At 41.9% G+C, this 16,900-nt stretch overlaps 1 protein-coding gene across 2 annotated transcripts in view; it reads left to right on the top strand.

Annotated features, from left to right (window-relative positions):
• The first annotated feature begins 10,800 nt into the window (after positions 1 to 10,800).
• Positions 10,801 to 16,900, top strand: part of LOC140480575 (protein SPMIP7) — a 106,470-nt gene continuing 100,370 nt past the window's right edge. For both annotated transcript variants that reach the window (XM_072575603.1, XM_072575602.1), the window contains exon 1: positions 10,801 to 11,206. In XM_072575603.1, coding sequence (XP_072431704.1) covers positions 10,801 to 11,206 — 406 coding nt within the window. The remainder of the gene's footprint in view (positions 11,207 to 16,900) is intronic.

Consider the following 16,900-nt stretch of genomic DNA (forward strand, 5'->3'; position numbering starts at 1 on the left):
AGGGAATGTGAAATTGACTTTTGCAGCAGGAGGAATTAAAAAGCATATCATCCAAATCGTGAGAGATTGCAGAGCTCTGAGGTGTGAAGAGCTCTGCTTACATTTGTGCATGGATTGCAATATGTTAATATGCAGATACAGCAAATAATTAGGAAAACTAATTGAATGTTACCATTTATTGTCGAGGGAAATGAAAACAAAAGGAGGGAGTTTATGCTTCAGTTGTGCAAGGCATTGGTGAGACTTGGAGTACTATGTGCAAAGAAACAAATGAATTGAGAGCAGGAGTAGGTCATTCACCCATTCGAGCCTGGATAAAATGGCACTTATGAGTTAGTTATATTATGGAAATTATTGATGGGTTAAAGCTGTAAATTCCATTGTATAAATGGTAAGTAGGGTAATCTCAAGGACACAATCATTTATTTTTCTGGTCAATTGAGAAAGAACCAGATCAGGTGATTAAATATTTGAAGCTATTCATTCATAACAGCTTTCTGAAAACTGTTTTAATGTCTCTTTTGATTCATTAATAAAGTATTATAACTTTGTGTTTATTTGCAAATTTCATTTGTAGATTTCATCCGGTCAAATTAAAATATTGCCAACATTTTAAGAAACATTCATGGGCCATCACTCTTGTGCCATCCCCATCCTCTTGTGTGATCCCACTCATATTAACCCCTTCCCATTCTACCCATTCCATTCCTTCTTCCAATGCTGTCCCATTCACCATCTTCAATTATGTCCCAGCCTCTTCCCCTGCCAAACCCTTCCCTTTTATCTTAGCCATCTACCAAGAGGTAAAACATGTCGTTGGACAGTTTGCAGCATTGTATTCCAACATAATATTACATTGTTAATCGACTTATTCAAGAATTTGTGTGCACACTATTTACAATTTGAAAAAAATAGATTTTACAAAAGTATATCATCACTAATGTAGGGCATGAGCTTAAGGTGAGCATCAAGTTTGACAATAGATGTGTTCTATTTGGATTTCCAGAAGGTCTCTGACAAGATGTCTCACAGGAGGCTACTAAATAAGATAAGAGCCCATGGTGATAGGGGAAAGATGCTTGCATGGACGGAGGATTGTTTGACTGGCAAAAGGCAGAGAGTGGCAATAAAGGGATCTTTTTCAGGATGGCAGCTGGTGGATTTCTGTAGGTGTCAGTTTTGGGACCACAACTATTCATGTTATATATTAATGAGTTGGACAAATGAATTGAGGGCACTGTAGCTAGGTTTGCAGATGACACAAAGATAGGTGGAGAGACAGGCAGTGTTGAAGAAGCAAGGAGGTTGCAGCAGGACTTGGACAGGCTAGGATAAAATAAAACTTGCATTGTAAATAAAATAGGCATGTCACTTTTGGGTTGAGGCTATCATTTATATACTTTCTTGTGTCCTCTGCTGTTGATCACGTCTGGCTCAATCAGGTGTTTCATCTATTACCTCTGGGCAAAGATCTGCCACGTTGCCAATCCATAATAGGCCCACACAGAACATAGCAAAGCAAACTTGGTCAAACTATACTAAAAACACCCAAAATGCCTCAGCAGGGACCAAGCAGGCTGATAAGTGAAACCAGACAGCACTTGCAGACAAGGGAATATACTTCCCAAAACCCACTAACAATAACAGGTTAACACAGCTGTTCCAAATCCCTGAGGGCAGTCTCATAACCCAGCAATACCAAAGGCACACAAAGAACAGGTCAGACAGAGAGGCACCACCAAGAACATTGCTCCCAAGACAAGACAAGGGAAGCAGTTTACTGTTTCAAAAGAGGCATTAGCACCTGCCTGCGAAGAGGATTTGAAGCGCTGGACCCATTGATACTGTCAGGATGTTGCATAATATCAAGAATCAGGATATTCATCCGATAACTGTTTTCCAATTATTATCATTGTAACTAAATTTCTCCAATTCCAAATACATTATATCTTTCCTCATTTCTAATTAACCTTATTGTACAAGATTCTTATAAAACTTGGCTTCATCCTCAGCTTGAGGAAGAGAATTCTGGGCTACCTCAACCGACTGTGCTGTTTCAGCTTAGTCAGTTTCTCTTCCGCGATATTGCCGTACTAATAAATTGTTTGTCAATTTCACTGTGCTTTGTGATCTCTAATTTATTGGGCTAATTTCTCTGAAAGAGGGTGGTCAAAGAAATAGCAGATGGAATACAATGTGGGAAAGTGTGAGGTTATGTACTTTAATAAGAAGAGTAGAGGTATAGACTATTTTCTAAATGGCTTCAGAAATCTGAAGCACAAATGGACTTGGGAGTCCTAGCCCAGGATTCTCGTAAGATTAACATGCACGTTCAGTAGGCAGTTAGGAAGACAAATGCAATTATAGCATTTTTTTCAAGAAGGCTAGAGTACAAGAGCAGAAATGAACTGCTGATCTGTATAAGACACTGGTCAAATCACATTTGGAATATTGTGAATGGTTTTGGACCCCACAGCTAAGGAAGGATGTGATGGCATTGGAAGGGGTCCAGAAGAAGTTTAGGGGTTTGCTGTGTACAATTTGGCTGTCATGTCTTTTACACTACACCAGTGACTACACTTCAAACTACTTCAGTGGCTGTGAAACTCTCTGAGATATCCAGTAGTCAAGAAAGGCATTCTAAAAATATGTCTTCCTTCCTTTATAAAACTATGAGATGATTTGTGGATATGTTATGAAGATGTGGATATACCTTTAAGAGAGTTAAAGACAGCATAACTACTGGACACAGCACTAAGTGTTCTCAAAAAGATAACAATGTAACACTGGGTCAAACAACTCAATTAGTTAGTTGCTTGGAAACAAAAACAAATTCAAATTCAGCCAATCAGTTTAAATTATACCCAAAACATAACAAACTCCAATCAAGTTTGAACTGAGTATGTTGACAAACTTAAAAGCCAACGACACATTCCGATGCGCTGGAGTATAAGACTGAGGAATATTGAACATTAGAGAGGAGAACTGCCATGGCCCAGCATGTAAACAGACTGCTTGAAAATAGCCCTCTCTTAAAAGTCCCTTTTCAATCAGTAACCTGTGATGCAGAAATTCCTAACAAGGAGAAAAGAAGACATAGTAAGATCCAAAGACAAGAACCTACAGCTGCCTGGTTATGAGATAAGAAGTGTTGTTTTGTAAATCTTAATTGGGAGTTTTAATGGACTAGTATTATAGAAGGGAAGCTAAAAGATAGGTTAGAGAAAGAAATTGCAAATAGTGATTAGGTAATTATTCTCGGTTATACTTTAAGAAATAAAGTTGTTAATTTTTACTTTACATAGTTCTTGGCCACTCAAATTTGTACAGATTACTGCATGGGATAAATCTTTTCTGTGTTGCTGGTTTTAAATTAAGCAGGAGGGTTTACCACATGTCATAACAGTTTGGGGCCTGTTCTGAACTGGTTTAGACAGATTTGAATAGATTTGATGGTACGAAAAATCCTAGCAGATGTAAACACTTGCAGGTTAGTGTCCTAGATCTTTAAATAAAATGTGTGCGAGGCAATTTGTTTAATTTCGGTGACTTGTGGTTGATTAAATTAAAAATGAGAGAAATGGCTCTTAAAATTGCTAAAGAGGTTCTGGGATTTGAAGATGATTCTCAAATTTGCCAAGAAAGTTTAGAAGAAAAGAAAAAGGCCATACTTTTAGAATTAGCAAAGAAGTTAGATTTGGGTTTAACCAAGAGCAAAAGTAAAGCTGAAATTGTAAGGGAATTACTCAAACATTTAGGTGTGTCAGAGAAGCAGACAAATGCAGTAGAGGTAGAAAAACTTAGACTGTAATTGAGGAAAATGGAGTTAGAAGATAAACAGAGAGAAAGGGAAAGAGAGAGAAGAGAGAGAGAGGAAAAGAGAGAGAGAGGAGAAAGAGAAAGAAGACAGAGAAAGAGAATTTGACCTGGAGAAGTTGTTCCTTCGTCAGTAAAGTCAAGTTAACAGGAAAGAGATTAAAAGAGGAGGTAGTGATATATATAAATATGTCAAAACTCTGCCATATTTTGAGGAGAACGATGTTGACGCCTTCTTTATTTCATTTGAAAAATTGGCTAGGCAGATGGAGTGGTCCAAGGATTTATGGGTAATACTAGTTCAGACTAGATTGATAGGCAGAGCTCATGAGATATTTGCCGCATTGTCAGATGAGGGGTCAAGAGATTATGAAGAGGTTAAACAGGCTATTTTAAGTTCTTATGAATTGGTAACAGAAGCATACAGCCAGCGGTTCAGAAGCACAAAGGAGGAACCAGGTCAGACTTACGGTGAGTTTGAAAGAATTAAACATAGTCAATTTGATTGATGGGTGCATGCTTTGAAAATAGATAGGACATTTGAGGCTGTAAGAGAGATTATTTTGCTGGAGGAGTTTAAAAACTCATTTCTAGAGATGGTAAGAATTCACGTGGAGGAACAGAAAGTTCAGGAAGTGAGAATTAGCAGATGAGAACATGTTGGTGCATCAGACAAGCTTCTGGCCAGAATTTTGTCCTGTGAGAGATAGAAGTTGGAAGAAGGGGAGATCCTACACTACAAAACCGAGAGTAGAGAGGACTAGTAAGATTTTACCTCAGGATAAAAAAGAAGCCCAAGAGGGTGGAAAAGAGGTGAAAGGTCTCAAGTGTTTCCACTGTGGTAAAGTGGGACAGGTAAAGTCACAGTGCTGGTCATTAAAGAAAGACACTGTGGGAAAATATGTGGTAAAAGAAGCTAAGCCAGTGACATTAGTGAAGGTAGTAAAGGAGACCCCAAGAAGAGCCAAGGAGCTATAGGAGAGTGCACAGCCTGAGCAGGGGTTGGGTATGGAGTTAGTACCTGATTTCTACGAAGAATTTGCCTCTGTGGGTAAAATTTATTCAGAAAGAACAGGGGGAGAAGGACAAGAAGCTATAAGTTTGAGAGATACAGGGTCTAACCAGTCACTGATAGTAAGGGATAAACGAATATGCACTCTTTCTGATCTGCTACCCGAGAGTGTGGGCGTTTGTGGGATAGATGGACAGAAATGTAGCATTTCCCATGTAAGATCTGTTTGGAGTGCCAACTTAAGACTTGGAAAGTTACAGTGGGAGTGATTGACAGAGTGTCAGTTCCAGGAATGATTTGGCAGGATCCAAGGTGGGAGTGACACCCCTTGTTGTGGAGAAAGCCCAAGGAAGACCAAGAGACTGAGGAGTTAAAACAGAAATATCCTGGTATTTTCCTAGACTGTGTGGTGACCAGATCAACCCATCATAAGTCACTGCACAAAGCGACAAGTAAAGAGGAAGATGAAGGAGTTGAGGTTCAGTTAGTGGATACCCTGTTTGACGTAATGGTGCAGAAAAAACCTGAATAGGCAGAGGGTCAGACAGAAGTGTTTAGTCCTGAAAGACTAAAGGACTTGCAAAAGGCAAGACAAGACGATAACAGATATTTATGTGGATATGTACTCCAAAAATGAGGCATAGAATATTCTGGAGGGTTATTGCCTAAAAGATAGAATCCGAAGACAGAAATGGAGACCATGGCAAGTTAGTGCAGGGGAGAAATGGGCTGAAGTGTACTGGATTGTGTTGCCGGTAGCATTCAGACAGGAAGTGTTATGTGTAGCATGTGAACTACCTGTAGGTGGTCACCTAGAGGTACAAAAGACTCTGGCTAAGGTACAAAAGCATTTTTTTTTGGCCTGGAATGCATAAGGATATGGTTAACTTCTGCCGTATGTGTCATTCATGCCAAATGATAGGTAAGCCACAGGCAGTAATAAACCACCACCTTTGTTGCCAATTCCTTTTACACGGGTTATAATTGATTGTGTAGGTCCCCTCCTGAGAACCACAAGTGGGAACCAGTACTTGTTAACCATAATGGACGTGTCTACCAGATTTCTGGAGGCAATTCCAGGTGGTAAAGCAGTTGGTAGCATTCTTCACATGCTACGGGCTACCCAGAGAGAGTCAGTTGGAGCAAGGGTCAAATTTTACTGCTCGGCTGTTTGAGGAGGTCACGGATAACTTAGGTATCCAGCACTCTAAATTCAGTGTGTATCATCCTGAATCCCAGGGAGCTTTAGAAAGGTGGCATCAGACCCTGAAGACCATGTTGAGAGCATACTGTCAGGATTAGCCAAATGATTAGGATAAAGGTATCCCATTTGTATTGTTTGCCATTAGAGATGCCCCAAATGAATCTACTCAGTTCACTCCCTTTGAGTTAATATTCGGTCATGAAGTGAGAGGCTTTTTGAAATTAATTAAAGAAAAAATGACAGGGCCAAAATTGGAGATCTCACAATTAGATTATGTATTGGAGGTGAGGGAGAGATTAAATTGAATAGGTGAGTTAGCTAAACAGCACCTAAAGAGGGTACAGTGTAGAATGAAACAGGTGGCAGATAGAAGCTCTGAGACTTGGACATTTTCCCAAGGGGATGACATGTTAGGACTGTTACCAGTGATAGGTCACTTCAAAGCCAGGTTTAGTGGTCCCTATCAAAATGAGAAAAAGTTGAGTCAGGTGAACTATTTAGTAAAGATGTCAGATAGAAACGAAAGGTAATGGGTATGTCATGTGAACATATTGAAACCATATTACACTCGAGACAAAGAACTGGAGAAATAGGTGTTAGTTACTGCCCTGCAGAGTGAGGAATCAAATCCAGATGATATGAATTTTGAGGTGCTTCAAAATAGATTAAAGGATGATGAAGTCCTTGAGGAGTGGGATAGATTAGTACTTCATGAACAATAGAAGTAGATGTAGGGAATACTGCTCTGATAAAACAGCACCCCTATCGAATTAATCCTTTCAAAGTCAGACAGGTCCAGATGAATGTGGAGGCCATGCTCGAGAAGGACATTCTCAAACCAAGCCAGAGCGAGTGGAGTTTGCTGATCGTCTTCGTTGCCAAACCAGACAGGACTCAACGATTGTGCATGGAGTATCAGAAGGTCAATGCTGTTACAAAATCAGACTCATTTCCAATTCCTAGATTGGAGAACTATATCGAGACAGTTGAACAAGCCAGTTAAGTCCACAAGTTGGACTTAATGTGTGGTTGCTGGCAGGTACCTTTATCAGAGACGGCGAAAGAAATTTCAGCATTTATAACCCCAAATGGGCGATATTAGTTTAAAGTGATGTCCTTTGAAATGAAGAATGCACCTGCCACATTCCAAAGACTCATGAACATATTTGGACAATGTAGTGATCTTTATTAAGTCCTGGAAAGATGACATGGTACAGTTGGCAGAGCTCTTTGAACAACTATGAGAAGCAAAACTGGTGATAAACTCAAATAAAATGGAGTTCACAAAAGCAGAGGTGACGTTCTTGGGACATATAACATCGGTCAGGAAGATTGACCCCATGGAACACAAAGACAAAGGCTGTCAATGAATTTCTATGATGAACTTCGACAAAAGAAGTGCTTCGATTCTTCGGACTCAGTGGATTCTAACTTCAGCAGTGTAGTGGCACCGTTAACTGATTTGCTGAAGAAGAACACAAAGTTTCGGTGGCCATGCCAGGAGGCATTCAACAATTTGAAATCGATACTAATCATTAAACCAGTTTTAGCTACACTAAACTTTTCAAAACCTTTTAAAGTCATCATCGATGCTAGTGACATTGGAGTTGGAGCTGTTCTCCTCCAGGAAAATGCGGATGGGATTGAATTGCCAATTGGTTACTTTTCGAAGAAGATCAGCATCCACCAGAGGAAATACTCCACAATTGAAAAGGAACTATTCAGTTTGGTACTGGTCTTACAACATTTTAATATGTATGTCACAAACAATGTGTCTGAGATGATTGTGTACTGACCACAATCCGTTTACATTCTTAGAACGTTTTAAAGATAACAATATGAGACTATTTCTTATGTTACAGACTTTTAATTTAAAAATCATACATGTTGCAGGTCGGAAGAACGTAATCATAGACACGTTATTGTGGATTCGACTGATAGAGTTTAGATGAGATTTGTCTTTATTTGATGTTTTATGCATATATACACAGGTATATGGGAGAAGATTAAGGTGAACTTATATTAAAGTTAGGGTAATGTGTTTAAAAAATAGAGAAAAAAAATGAAGCCATCTTTTCATTATGATGATTCATTTTTTCCTTAAGGGGGGAGGTGTTATGAAGATGTGGGTATACCTTTAACAGAGTTAAAAGCAGCAGAACAATCAGACACAGCACTAAGTGTTCTCAAAAAGGTAACAATGTAACACTGGGTTGAACAACTTGATTCAAATTTGGCCGATCAGTTTAAATTATACCCAAAACATAACAAACTCCAATCAAGTATGTTGATGATCTTAAAATCCAATGACACATTCCGATGCTCTGGAGTATAAGACTGGGGAATATTGAACATTTGAGAGGAGAACTGCCATGGCCCAGCATGTAAACAGACTGCTTGAAAATAGCTCTCTCTTAAACGTCCATTTTCGATCAGTAACCTGTGATGCAGAAATTCCTATTAAGGAGAAAAGAAGACACAGTAAGATCCAAAGACAAGAACCTACAGCTGCCTGGTTATGAGAGACATGAATAGGGTGAATAGGCAAAATCTTTTCCCTGGGGTCAGGGAGTCCAAAACTTGAGGGTATAGGTTTAGGGTGAGAGAGGAAAGATATAAAAGAGATCTAAGGGGCAACTTTGCACGCAGAGGGTGGTAAGTGTATGGATTGAGTTGCCAGAGGAAGTGGTGGAGGCTGGTACAATTGCAACATTTCAGAGGCATTTGGATGGGTATATGAATAGGAAGGGTTTGAAGGGTAATGGGCTGGGTGCTGGTAGGTGGGACTAGATTGTTTGGGATATCTGGTCGGCATGGACGGGTTGGACCAAAGGGTCTGTTTCCATGCTGCACATCTCTATGACTCTATGACTCTAAGTGTTGTTTTGTAAATCTTAAATGGGAGTTTTAACAGATTAATATTATAGAGGGAAGCTAAAAGATAGATTAGAGAAAGAAATTGCAAATAGTGATTAGCTAATTATTGTTTGTTATACTTTTAAGAAATAAATTTGTTAATTTTTACTTTACATAGTTCTTGGACACTCAAATTTTTACAGATTACTGCACAGGATAAAGCTTTTGGTGTTGCTGGTTTTAAATAAAACTGAAAGGTTTACCCTGTGTTGTAACAATAGAAAGAAAAATTAGTGTCGGTGGGGGGGAGGGGGTGGTTTCTCACCAAGCAACAACAGTAAAATATGGCAGATGCTAGAAACCTGAAATAAAAACAGAAAGTACTAGAGAAATTAAGCAGGTGTGGCAGTATCTGCAGAGAGAGAAAACAGTTAACTTTTCCAATCAAAGAACAGTAAGTATGGACCCAAAACGTTAACTCAGTCTCTTTTAGCAAGGGAAATCCTTTTGGTAAAGACTCAAAAGGACATTAGTGAGCCTGATGGATTTTGCTAACAAACACGGTTATCAATAGATTCTTAATTCCAGACTTTTTTCATTGAATTTAAATTCCACCAATTACCACACTGGCATTCAAACCCAAGTCCCCAGGACCTTAGCTGATTTCCGTGGATTAATAGTCTGCCGATGGTACCATTAGACCATCACCTCCCATAATTACATCCTTTAATTAAATAACCTGATTCCTCTAAATTCCAGAGGATACAGGCCTAGCCTGTCTAGCCTTTCCTCATGTGCTGTTCTGCTCACTCCAGGGCCAACTCAATCCTGAATGTTGTCCAATTCTTGTCACGTAAAGGCATTGTTAACAAAGACTTACAAATTTATCAAGATTGGACATGACGGTGTGATGAGCAGTACGGCTGAAGCTCCAATTTTTCAACCGGCAGCTCAACTACTTGAAATGTCCCTGCGTATTGTACTGAGTGTTGCACCAACTAACCAGGTCCTGATACCTACTGCCCTTGCACCCCCTGTCTCTGTTACCTCATATCGGGGGAAGCAAGGCAATATTAAGCAGCCAGTCAGGGTCTGGCTCGGATAGGAAGCAGAGAAATTGCCGGTTGTGGCCACAACCCAAACAGGCAGCGGAGGTCTCCCAGTCATTTTGTGGTGGTCAGTTCTGTGTTTGTTTTTGTTTTAAATCTGGCGCTCTGCAACAAGGACTAATTGCCAAAGCTATTGCTAGCCCTCGGCTAACTTGTGCCTTGAAGATGGGGAGAGCTGTGGAGAAGGTCCACACTGTGGAAGTGCTGACTCAGATGGTTCAGGTTCAGGTTCAGGTGTAGGTTAAGGTTTAGCTTCAGGCTCAGGTTTAGGTGTAGGTTAAGGTTTAGGTTCAGGCTCAGGTTTAGGTGTAGGTTAAGGTTTAGGTTCAGGCTCAGGTTTAGGTGTAGGTTTAGGTTCAGGCTCAGGTTTAGGTTTAGGTGTAGGTTCAGGCTCAGGTTTAGGTGTAGGTTAAGGTTTAGGTTCAGGCTCAGGTTTAGGTGTAGGTTCAGGCTCAGGTTTAGGTGTAGGTTCAGGTTCAGGCTCAGGTTTAGGTGTAGGTTCAGGTTCAGGCTCAGGTTTAGGTGTAGGTTCAGGCTCAGGTTTAGGTGTAGGTTCAGGTTCAGGCTCAGGTTTAGGTGTAGGTTCAGGTTTCTCTGGTGCTGTCGACAGTGTTTCCCTGGAGACGCTGCCCTTGGTAGGTTCACCTTGCTGGTGCGGGAGGCTGTTTTCTCTGTGGTCCCCGGCTCCTTTATGATCTCGGCTTCAGCCTCTGTGATCTCGGTTGCCGAGCAGCGACAAGACGCGGCTCCCTGCCCCCCGCTCCCCCCAGGGACTCTCCCCACCCTGGGGCTGCCTCTCAGTGATGCCCCCCTCGGTCGGCCTGGCCCGGCCCGGGGCTCCCATGGCTCAGACGGTGATACCGTTCGTGAGGGGACCCGAGGACCGGCATTTCTTCACCAGTTTCCGGGAGCAGGATAACGCGGCGTTCGCCCGCTGGAGCCCGGACGCGGCGGCTCCCGAGGAGTTGTACCCGCTCGCCCCGCACCGACATGAGGTGCAGCTGCTGGACTCCACGTCCGGCTTCATCAGCCCCGGAGCCAGCGCCGACACTGGCACCAGCAGGATCCCCAACCTGGCGTTTTACAGGGAGCCGGGCGGCGAGTGGCGAGCACACACCGCCATCCCGGTCGCCGTGCAGGAGACAGGCGGCAGCCGCCTCTGGAACTCCAGATCCGTGTCCGCCGCTGCTATCCGAGCCAGAGTGGGAGGTACAAACTAGGACCGGATCATGGGCATGGGAGAAGGGCATTGGGGAGGAGGGGGGATTGAGTATTGGGGATAAGGAGGGTTTGGACTTTGCGGGATGAGGAGGGATTTGGTGTTGGGGTTAAGGAGGAGGGATTGGACATTGGGGATAAAGAGGGTTTGGGCATTGGGGAGGAGGAGGGATTGGTCATTGGGGATAAAGAGGTTTGGGCATTGGGGATAAAGAGGGATTGGGCATTGGGGAGGAGGAGGGATTGGGCATTGGGGATAAAGAGGGATTGGGCATTGGGGGATGAGGAGGGATTGGGATTTGGGGATAAAGAGGGTTTGGACTTTGCGGATGAGGAGGGATTTGGTGTTGGGGTTAAGGAGGAGGGATTGGACATTGGGGCTAAAGAGGGATTGGGCATTGGGGAGGAGGAGGGATTGGACATTGGAGCTAAAGAAGGATTGAGCATTGGGGAGGAGGAGGGATTGGACATTGGAGCTAAGGAGGGATTGAGCATTGGGGAGGAGGAGGGATTGGACATTGGAGCTAAGGAGGGATTGAGCATTGGGGAGGAGGAGGGATTGGACATTGGGGAGGAAGAGGGATTGGGCATTGGGGAGGAAGAGGGATTGAGGATGAGGAGCGATTGGACATTGGGGCTGATGGAGGATTGGGCATTTAGGGTGGTGGAGGGGCTGAAGAACTAAGAAGGGGAAGCGGATAGGTATTGAGAAGGAGAAGATACTGAGCATTTCAGAGGGGAATCAGCTGAGTGGTAAAAGTGGGCTGGAACTGGATGCTGAATTCTGGTCCATCAACTGAAGTTGTGCTAAAGAAAATGATTCTAGTATTATGCAAATGTAGTTGTCATGTAGAATCCTAACTTCTGTGCAGTTAATTTCGGACAAGTGAGGTGAATCTTGCTGGAGCCAGTAAGAGTGCAGCATTAGGGTATGTTGGGATGTTGTACCAACTCTGTTTGTGCCCTTTAGTGTTACAGTTCCATCTGTGGAAAGCAAGGATAATAGTAGTATGCTGTTTCCTCCAGTATAACAGAAATAAATGTCTTCAGGTTTGCAAGTGCCCTCAGTGTATCTTACTCTAAGACACTAAGCATCTCATATTCTTGCCACTGACATTGACTGACATTTCCTACCAACATTTCGGAGTCGCCGTTGTGCAAAATATCACCAGATAAATCACAATTATCGTGGGTATGAGGATATGTATTCTGTGGCAAATGGTTCACTTTCTGAGTCCCCAAATTCTCTCACCGCTACCAAGATACACATCTCATGGATGATGGAATACATTCTATTTGCCTGAATTGGTTCAATGTAACAAATATTTAAGAAACTTGAGACTTTTCTGACACCTAATTCGTATTCTATTTACCAACTTAAACATAAACTCTCTCCACAATGAGCACCCTCTGGTTGCAATGTGCACTATCTCCTGGAATCACTGCAACAAGCCACCAAGCTCTCTTCAGCAGTATCTCTGAAGGTGATCTCCATCACCAAAGATGGATTACCTCAACTTTTCCCTCCTAAACCACACATCATTCTGACTTGGGTGGAAGTGCATGGTCACAGCCCAAGATGGAAGGGTTGTGGAGGAAGGGAACAGTCAAAGATCGAATCTGTGTTGAATTCTGGAGCAGCAGGATGTTCACCTCAAGTCAGTTCCACAGAATTAGATCATAGGGAAAAGACAATTCATGATGACATCATACACAATGCTCAACAGGGATATCACATTCCTGCTTTAATTCCTGATTAGTATTCGTCTGTGCAGTGATGTAGATTCTTACAGTAACATCAACCAAAATACATATGCTTTGTCAGGGACAGGCTTTAATGTTATCTGCACCGTTTTTGATACTTTATCTTTGTGATCACAGAAACCACAGTCATGAAATAGTTGAAATGGTTAGCTATTACTTTCCAAACATTTCACTCATCCCAACAGTTTGCAAGAATTGGCAAAAGTGAAACAGTGGAATAACTGATGCTGATATGCAAAGACACCCTCACTCTAATTGCAACAAAAAACAGGCTGGTATTGTATAAACAGAATTCAAAGCTGCTTGTGGCAGACACTTGGCTGGATGTTAAATCTCAACTTGGTGGGAACAGTATGCTCCACTAGTTTGCAGACAGCTACTCCAGTACTCTGCAGAGAACTGTTCTCCTTCAGTCATTTGTAGAGAGCTGCTCAGTTCAGTGCATTTACCAGTGGCTTTTCCTAATTCAGTTACTTTATTATGATATAGTTTCTAGTTTTTCTGACCAATTAGTGTCAGGGAGTCTAATGACAACTTGCATGGCACAACTGAAACTTGCATATTTAAATCTTGAGTTATGATTCAGGAGCTAAAGAGAAAAAAAGTAGGAGATTGTGTCAAGATTGAAAAGGCTGCACTTCGTTCAGTGATGCCACCACAATATGATGTGAGCACTGCAAAAAGCATGAGGACCAGTGTTCCTTAGTGATGGGAGAAAGGTGGCATGTTTGGTGGGAAGTGAGGTGAACAGCAACCAGACCCTGCAGTGCCATATTCCTGGATACAATCTCAGAAAAGACTGAATGATTCAAATAGGGCAGGCAATGTAAGGTCAATGGTATGTTGCTATCACCACAGCTGATTGTAATACTCTATAAGTCAGATCAGAGAGTGTAATATGGCTTAAGACCATAAGACCATAAGACATAGGAGTGGAAGTAAGGCCATTCGGCCCATCGAGTCCACTCCGCCATTCAATCATGGCTGATGGGCACTTCAACTCCACGTACCCGCATTCTCCCCATAGCCCTTAATTCCCCGAGACAACAAGAATCTATCAATCTCTGCCTTGAAGATATTTAGCGTCCCAGCCTCCACTGCACTCTGCGGCAATGAATTCCACAAGCCCACCACTCTCTGGCTGAAGAAATGTCTCCGCATTTCTGTTCTGAATTTACCCCCTCTAATTCTAAGCAACGGGTCCACGGGTCCTAGTCTCCTCACCTAACGGAAACAATTTCCTAGCATCCACCCTTTCCAAGCCATGTATTATCTTGTACGTCTCTATTAAGTCTCCCCTTAATCTTCTAAACTCCAATGAATACAATCCCAGGATCCTCAGCCATTCCTCATATGTTAGACCTACCATTCCAGGGATCATCCATGTGAATTTCCACTGGACACGTTCCAGTGCCAGTATGTCCTTCCTGAGGTGTGGGGACCAAAACTGGACACAGTACTCCAAATGGGGCCTAACCAGAGCTTTATAAAGTCTCAGTAGCACAATGGTGCTTTTATATTCCAACCCTCTTGAGATAAGTGACAACATTGCATTCGCTTTCTTAATCACAGATTCAACCTACATGTTGACCTTTAGAGAATCCTCGACTAGCACTCCCGGATCCCTTTGTACTTTGGCTTTACGAATTTTCTCACCGTTTAGAAAGTAGTCTGTGCTTTTATTCTTTTTGCCAAAGTGCAAGACCTCGCATTTGTTCACGTTGAATTCCATCAGCCATTTCCTGGACCACTCTCCCAAACTGTCTAGATCCTTCTGCAGCCTCCCCACTTCCTCAGTACTACCTGCTTGTCCACCTAACTTCGTATCATCTGCAAACTTCGCTAGAATGCCCCCAGTCCCTTCATCCAGATCATTAATATATAATGCGAACAACTGTGGCCCCAACACTGAACCCTGCGGGACACCGCTCATCACCGGCTGCCATTCTGAAAAGGAACCTTTTATCCCAACTCTCTGCCTTCTGTCAGACAGCCAATCCTCAATCCATCCCAGTAGCTCACCTTGAACACCATGGGCCCTCACTTTGCTCAGCAGCCTCCTGTGTGGCACCTTATCAAAGGCCTTTTGGAAGTCTAGATAGACCACATCCATTGGGTTTCCCTGGTCTAACCTACTTGTCACCTCTTCAAAGAATACCAACAGGTTTGTCAGGCATGACCTCCCCTTACTAAATCCATGTTGACTTGTTCTAATCAGACTCTGCTCTTCTAAGAATTTAGAAACCTTGATAGATCTTGAGCTTTTATTTTAACAACTTGTTTACCATTGTGGTCAGTCACTGAACGTATTTATAAGAGGCTGCCAGTGTACTTTTAATGAAGTAACACTAAAGTTTACTGCAGACAAAAGGAAAAATAATGAACTATTTTACACCATGTAAGAACTACTTGTAATGGTCTTACTACAAATACCAGAAATAAAGATTCAATTGTTTTAGTCTCAACAATAAACTTATAGATTCTCAAACCTCCGTCACTCAGTTCCCACTGTTGGTTGGCACAGCTGCACTCAGTTTATTTCTGGCAAAAGTCTGCATTGCTGACTTCTCCAGTTAATGTATTTTCATGAGATCCTTAAACAAGCTGTTAACACAGCTCACTTACTTGCTAATGTGTTCTTGAAACTCATACATTCAGCAGCCTTGTAAATACTTTCCTATTTGCCACCATAAAACGTTCTGTTCCTGGAGTTTTTCTCTGACTAACCTCTAAGTCACTCAGGACTTTGTTTCTTCTGCCATTACTGTTCTGGAGACATCTACATTGCACTGCTGCTCACATATCAGCCTTTTGTCTCTGAATGAACTGCTTCTTTCTGTGAAAAACATTCTACACTTACTCACCTTGAGGAAGGTTCTGTTTCTCTTTCTAAAATAACTTCCTTTCTGTATATGTTTCCTAGTGTCATAAAGCATGGTGTTTAGGCAACCAATTATAATTTTTTTCTCTCTACAGTTATTTTATAAAGCACTGAACTATTCACTTTTTTTAAGCAGACTAATTTGAATGCAAGTAAACAAATTTCCAGAGAACTAGACACTGCTCACAGAACTCAAAATAAAAGTTGCACCTCTTAACTCTTATAGTATAGAAATGCAAAACAAACGTAATCTACACATGACCAACATCACCAAAAGCATAAATTGCTGCAGAAGCTCAGCAGGTCTGGTAGCATCAGAGTTAATGTTTCGGGTTGAGTGATCCTTCCTCAGAATCTCAAAGCAGCAATTTCTGTTTTTATGTCTGATTTACAGCATCCGCAGTTCTTTCGGTTTTTATTTAATCTATATATGGTTCAGTCCACGATAGAACCCAGAATTCCCAACAATAACAAGAATAACAATATGTCGTGAACCTTTATCACAACATTAAGTTACATCCTGTGCGTGTCTCTCCAACTCTCACATTCCACCATCTCACACCTATTGCTTAAACTCATTTGTATTGCAATTACACTTTTCCTTCTCTGTCTGTGCCCTTCTTCACATTCTCATTGGTTTGTCCATAGCTGGCATTCACACACCACACAACACACAAGATACCTGTCCCTCATCATCAGTGCAGGTTCATAGCTCCTTGAAAGTAAAGTCACAGGTAGATAGGACAGTGAAGATGGTGTTTAGTATGCTTTCCTTTATTGGTCAGATCATTGAGTACAGGAGTTGGGAGGTCATGTTGCAGCTGTACAGGACATTGGTTAGGCCACTTTTGGAATATTGTGTGCAATTCTGGTCTCCCTCCTATTGGAATGATGTTATGAAACTTGAAAGGGTTCAGACAAGATTTACAAGGATGTTGCCAGCGTTGAAGGGTTTGAGATTTAGGGAGAGGCTAAATAGGCTCGGGGTGTTTTCCCTGGAGCATCGGAGGCTGAGAGGTGTCCTTATAGAGTTTTATAAA

This window comes from Chiloscyllium punctatum, chromosome 8 (genome assembly GCF_047496795.1).
Source record: "Chiloscyllium punctatum isolate Juve2018m chromosome 8, sChiPun1.3, whole genome shotgun sequence".
NCBI classification, from domain to species: domain Eukaryota; kingdom Metazoa; phylum Chordata; class Chondrichthyes; order Orectolobiformes; family Hemiscylliidae; genus Chiloscyllium; species Chiloscyllium punctatum.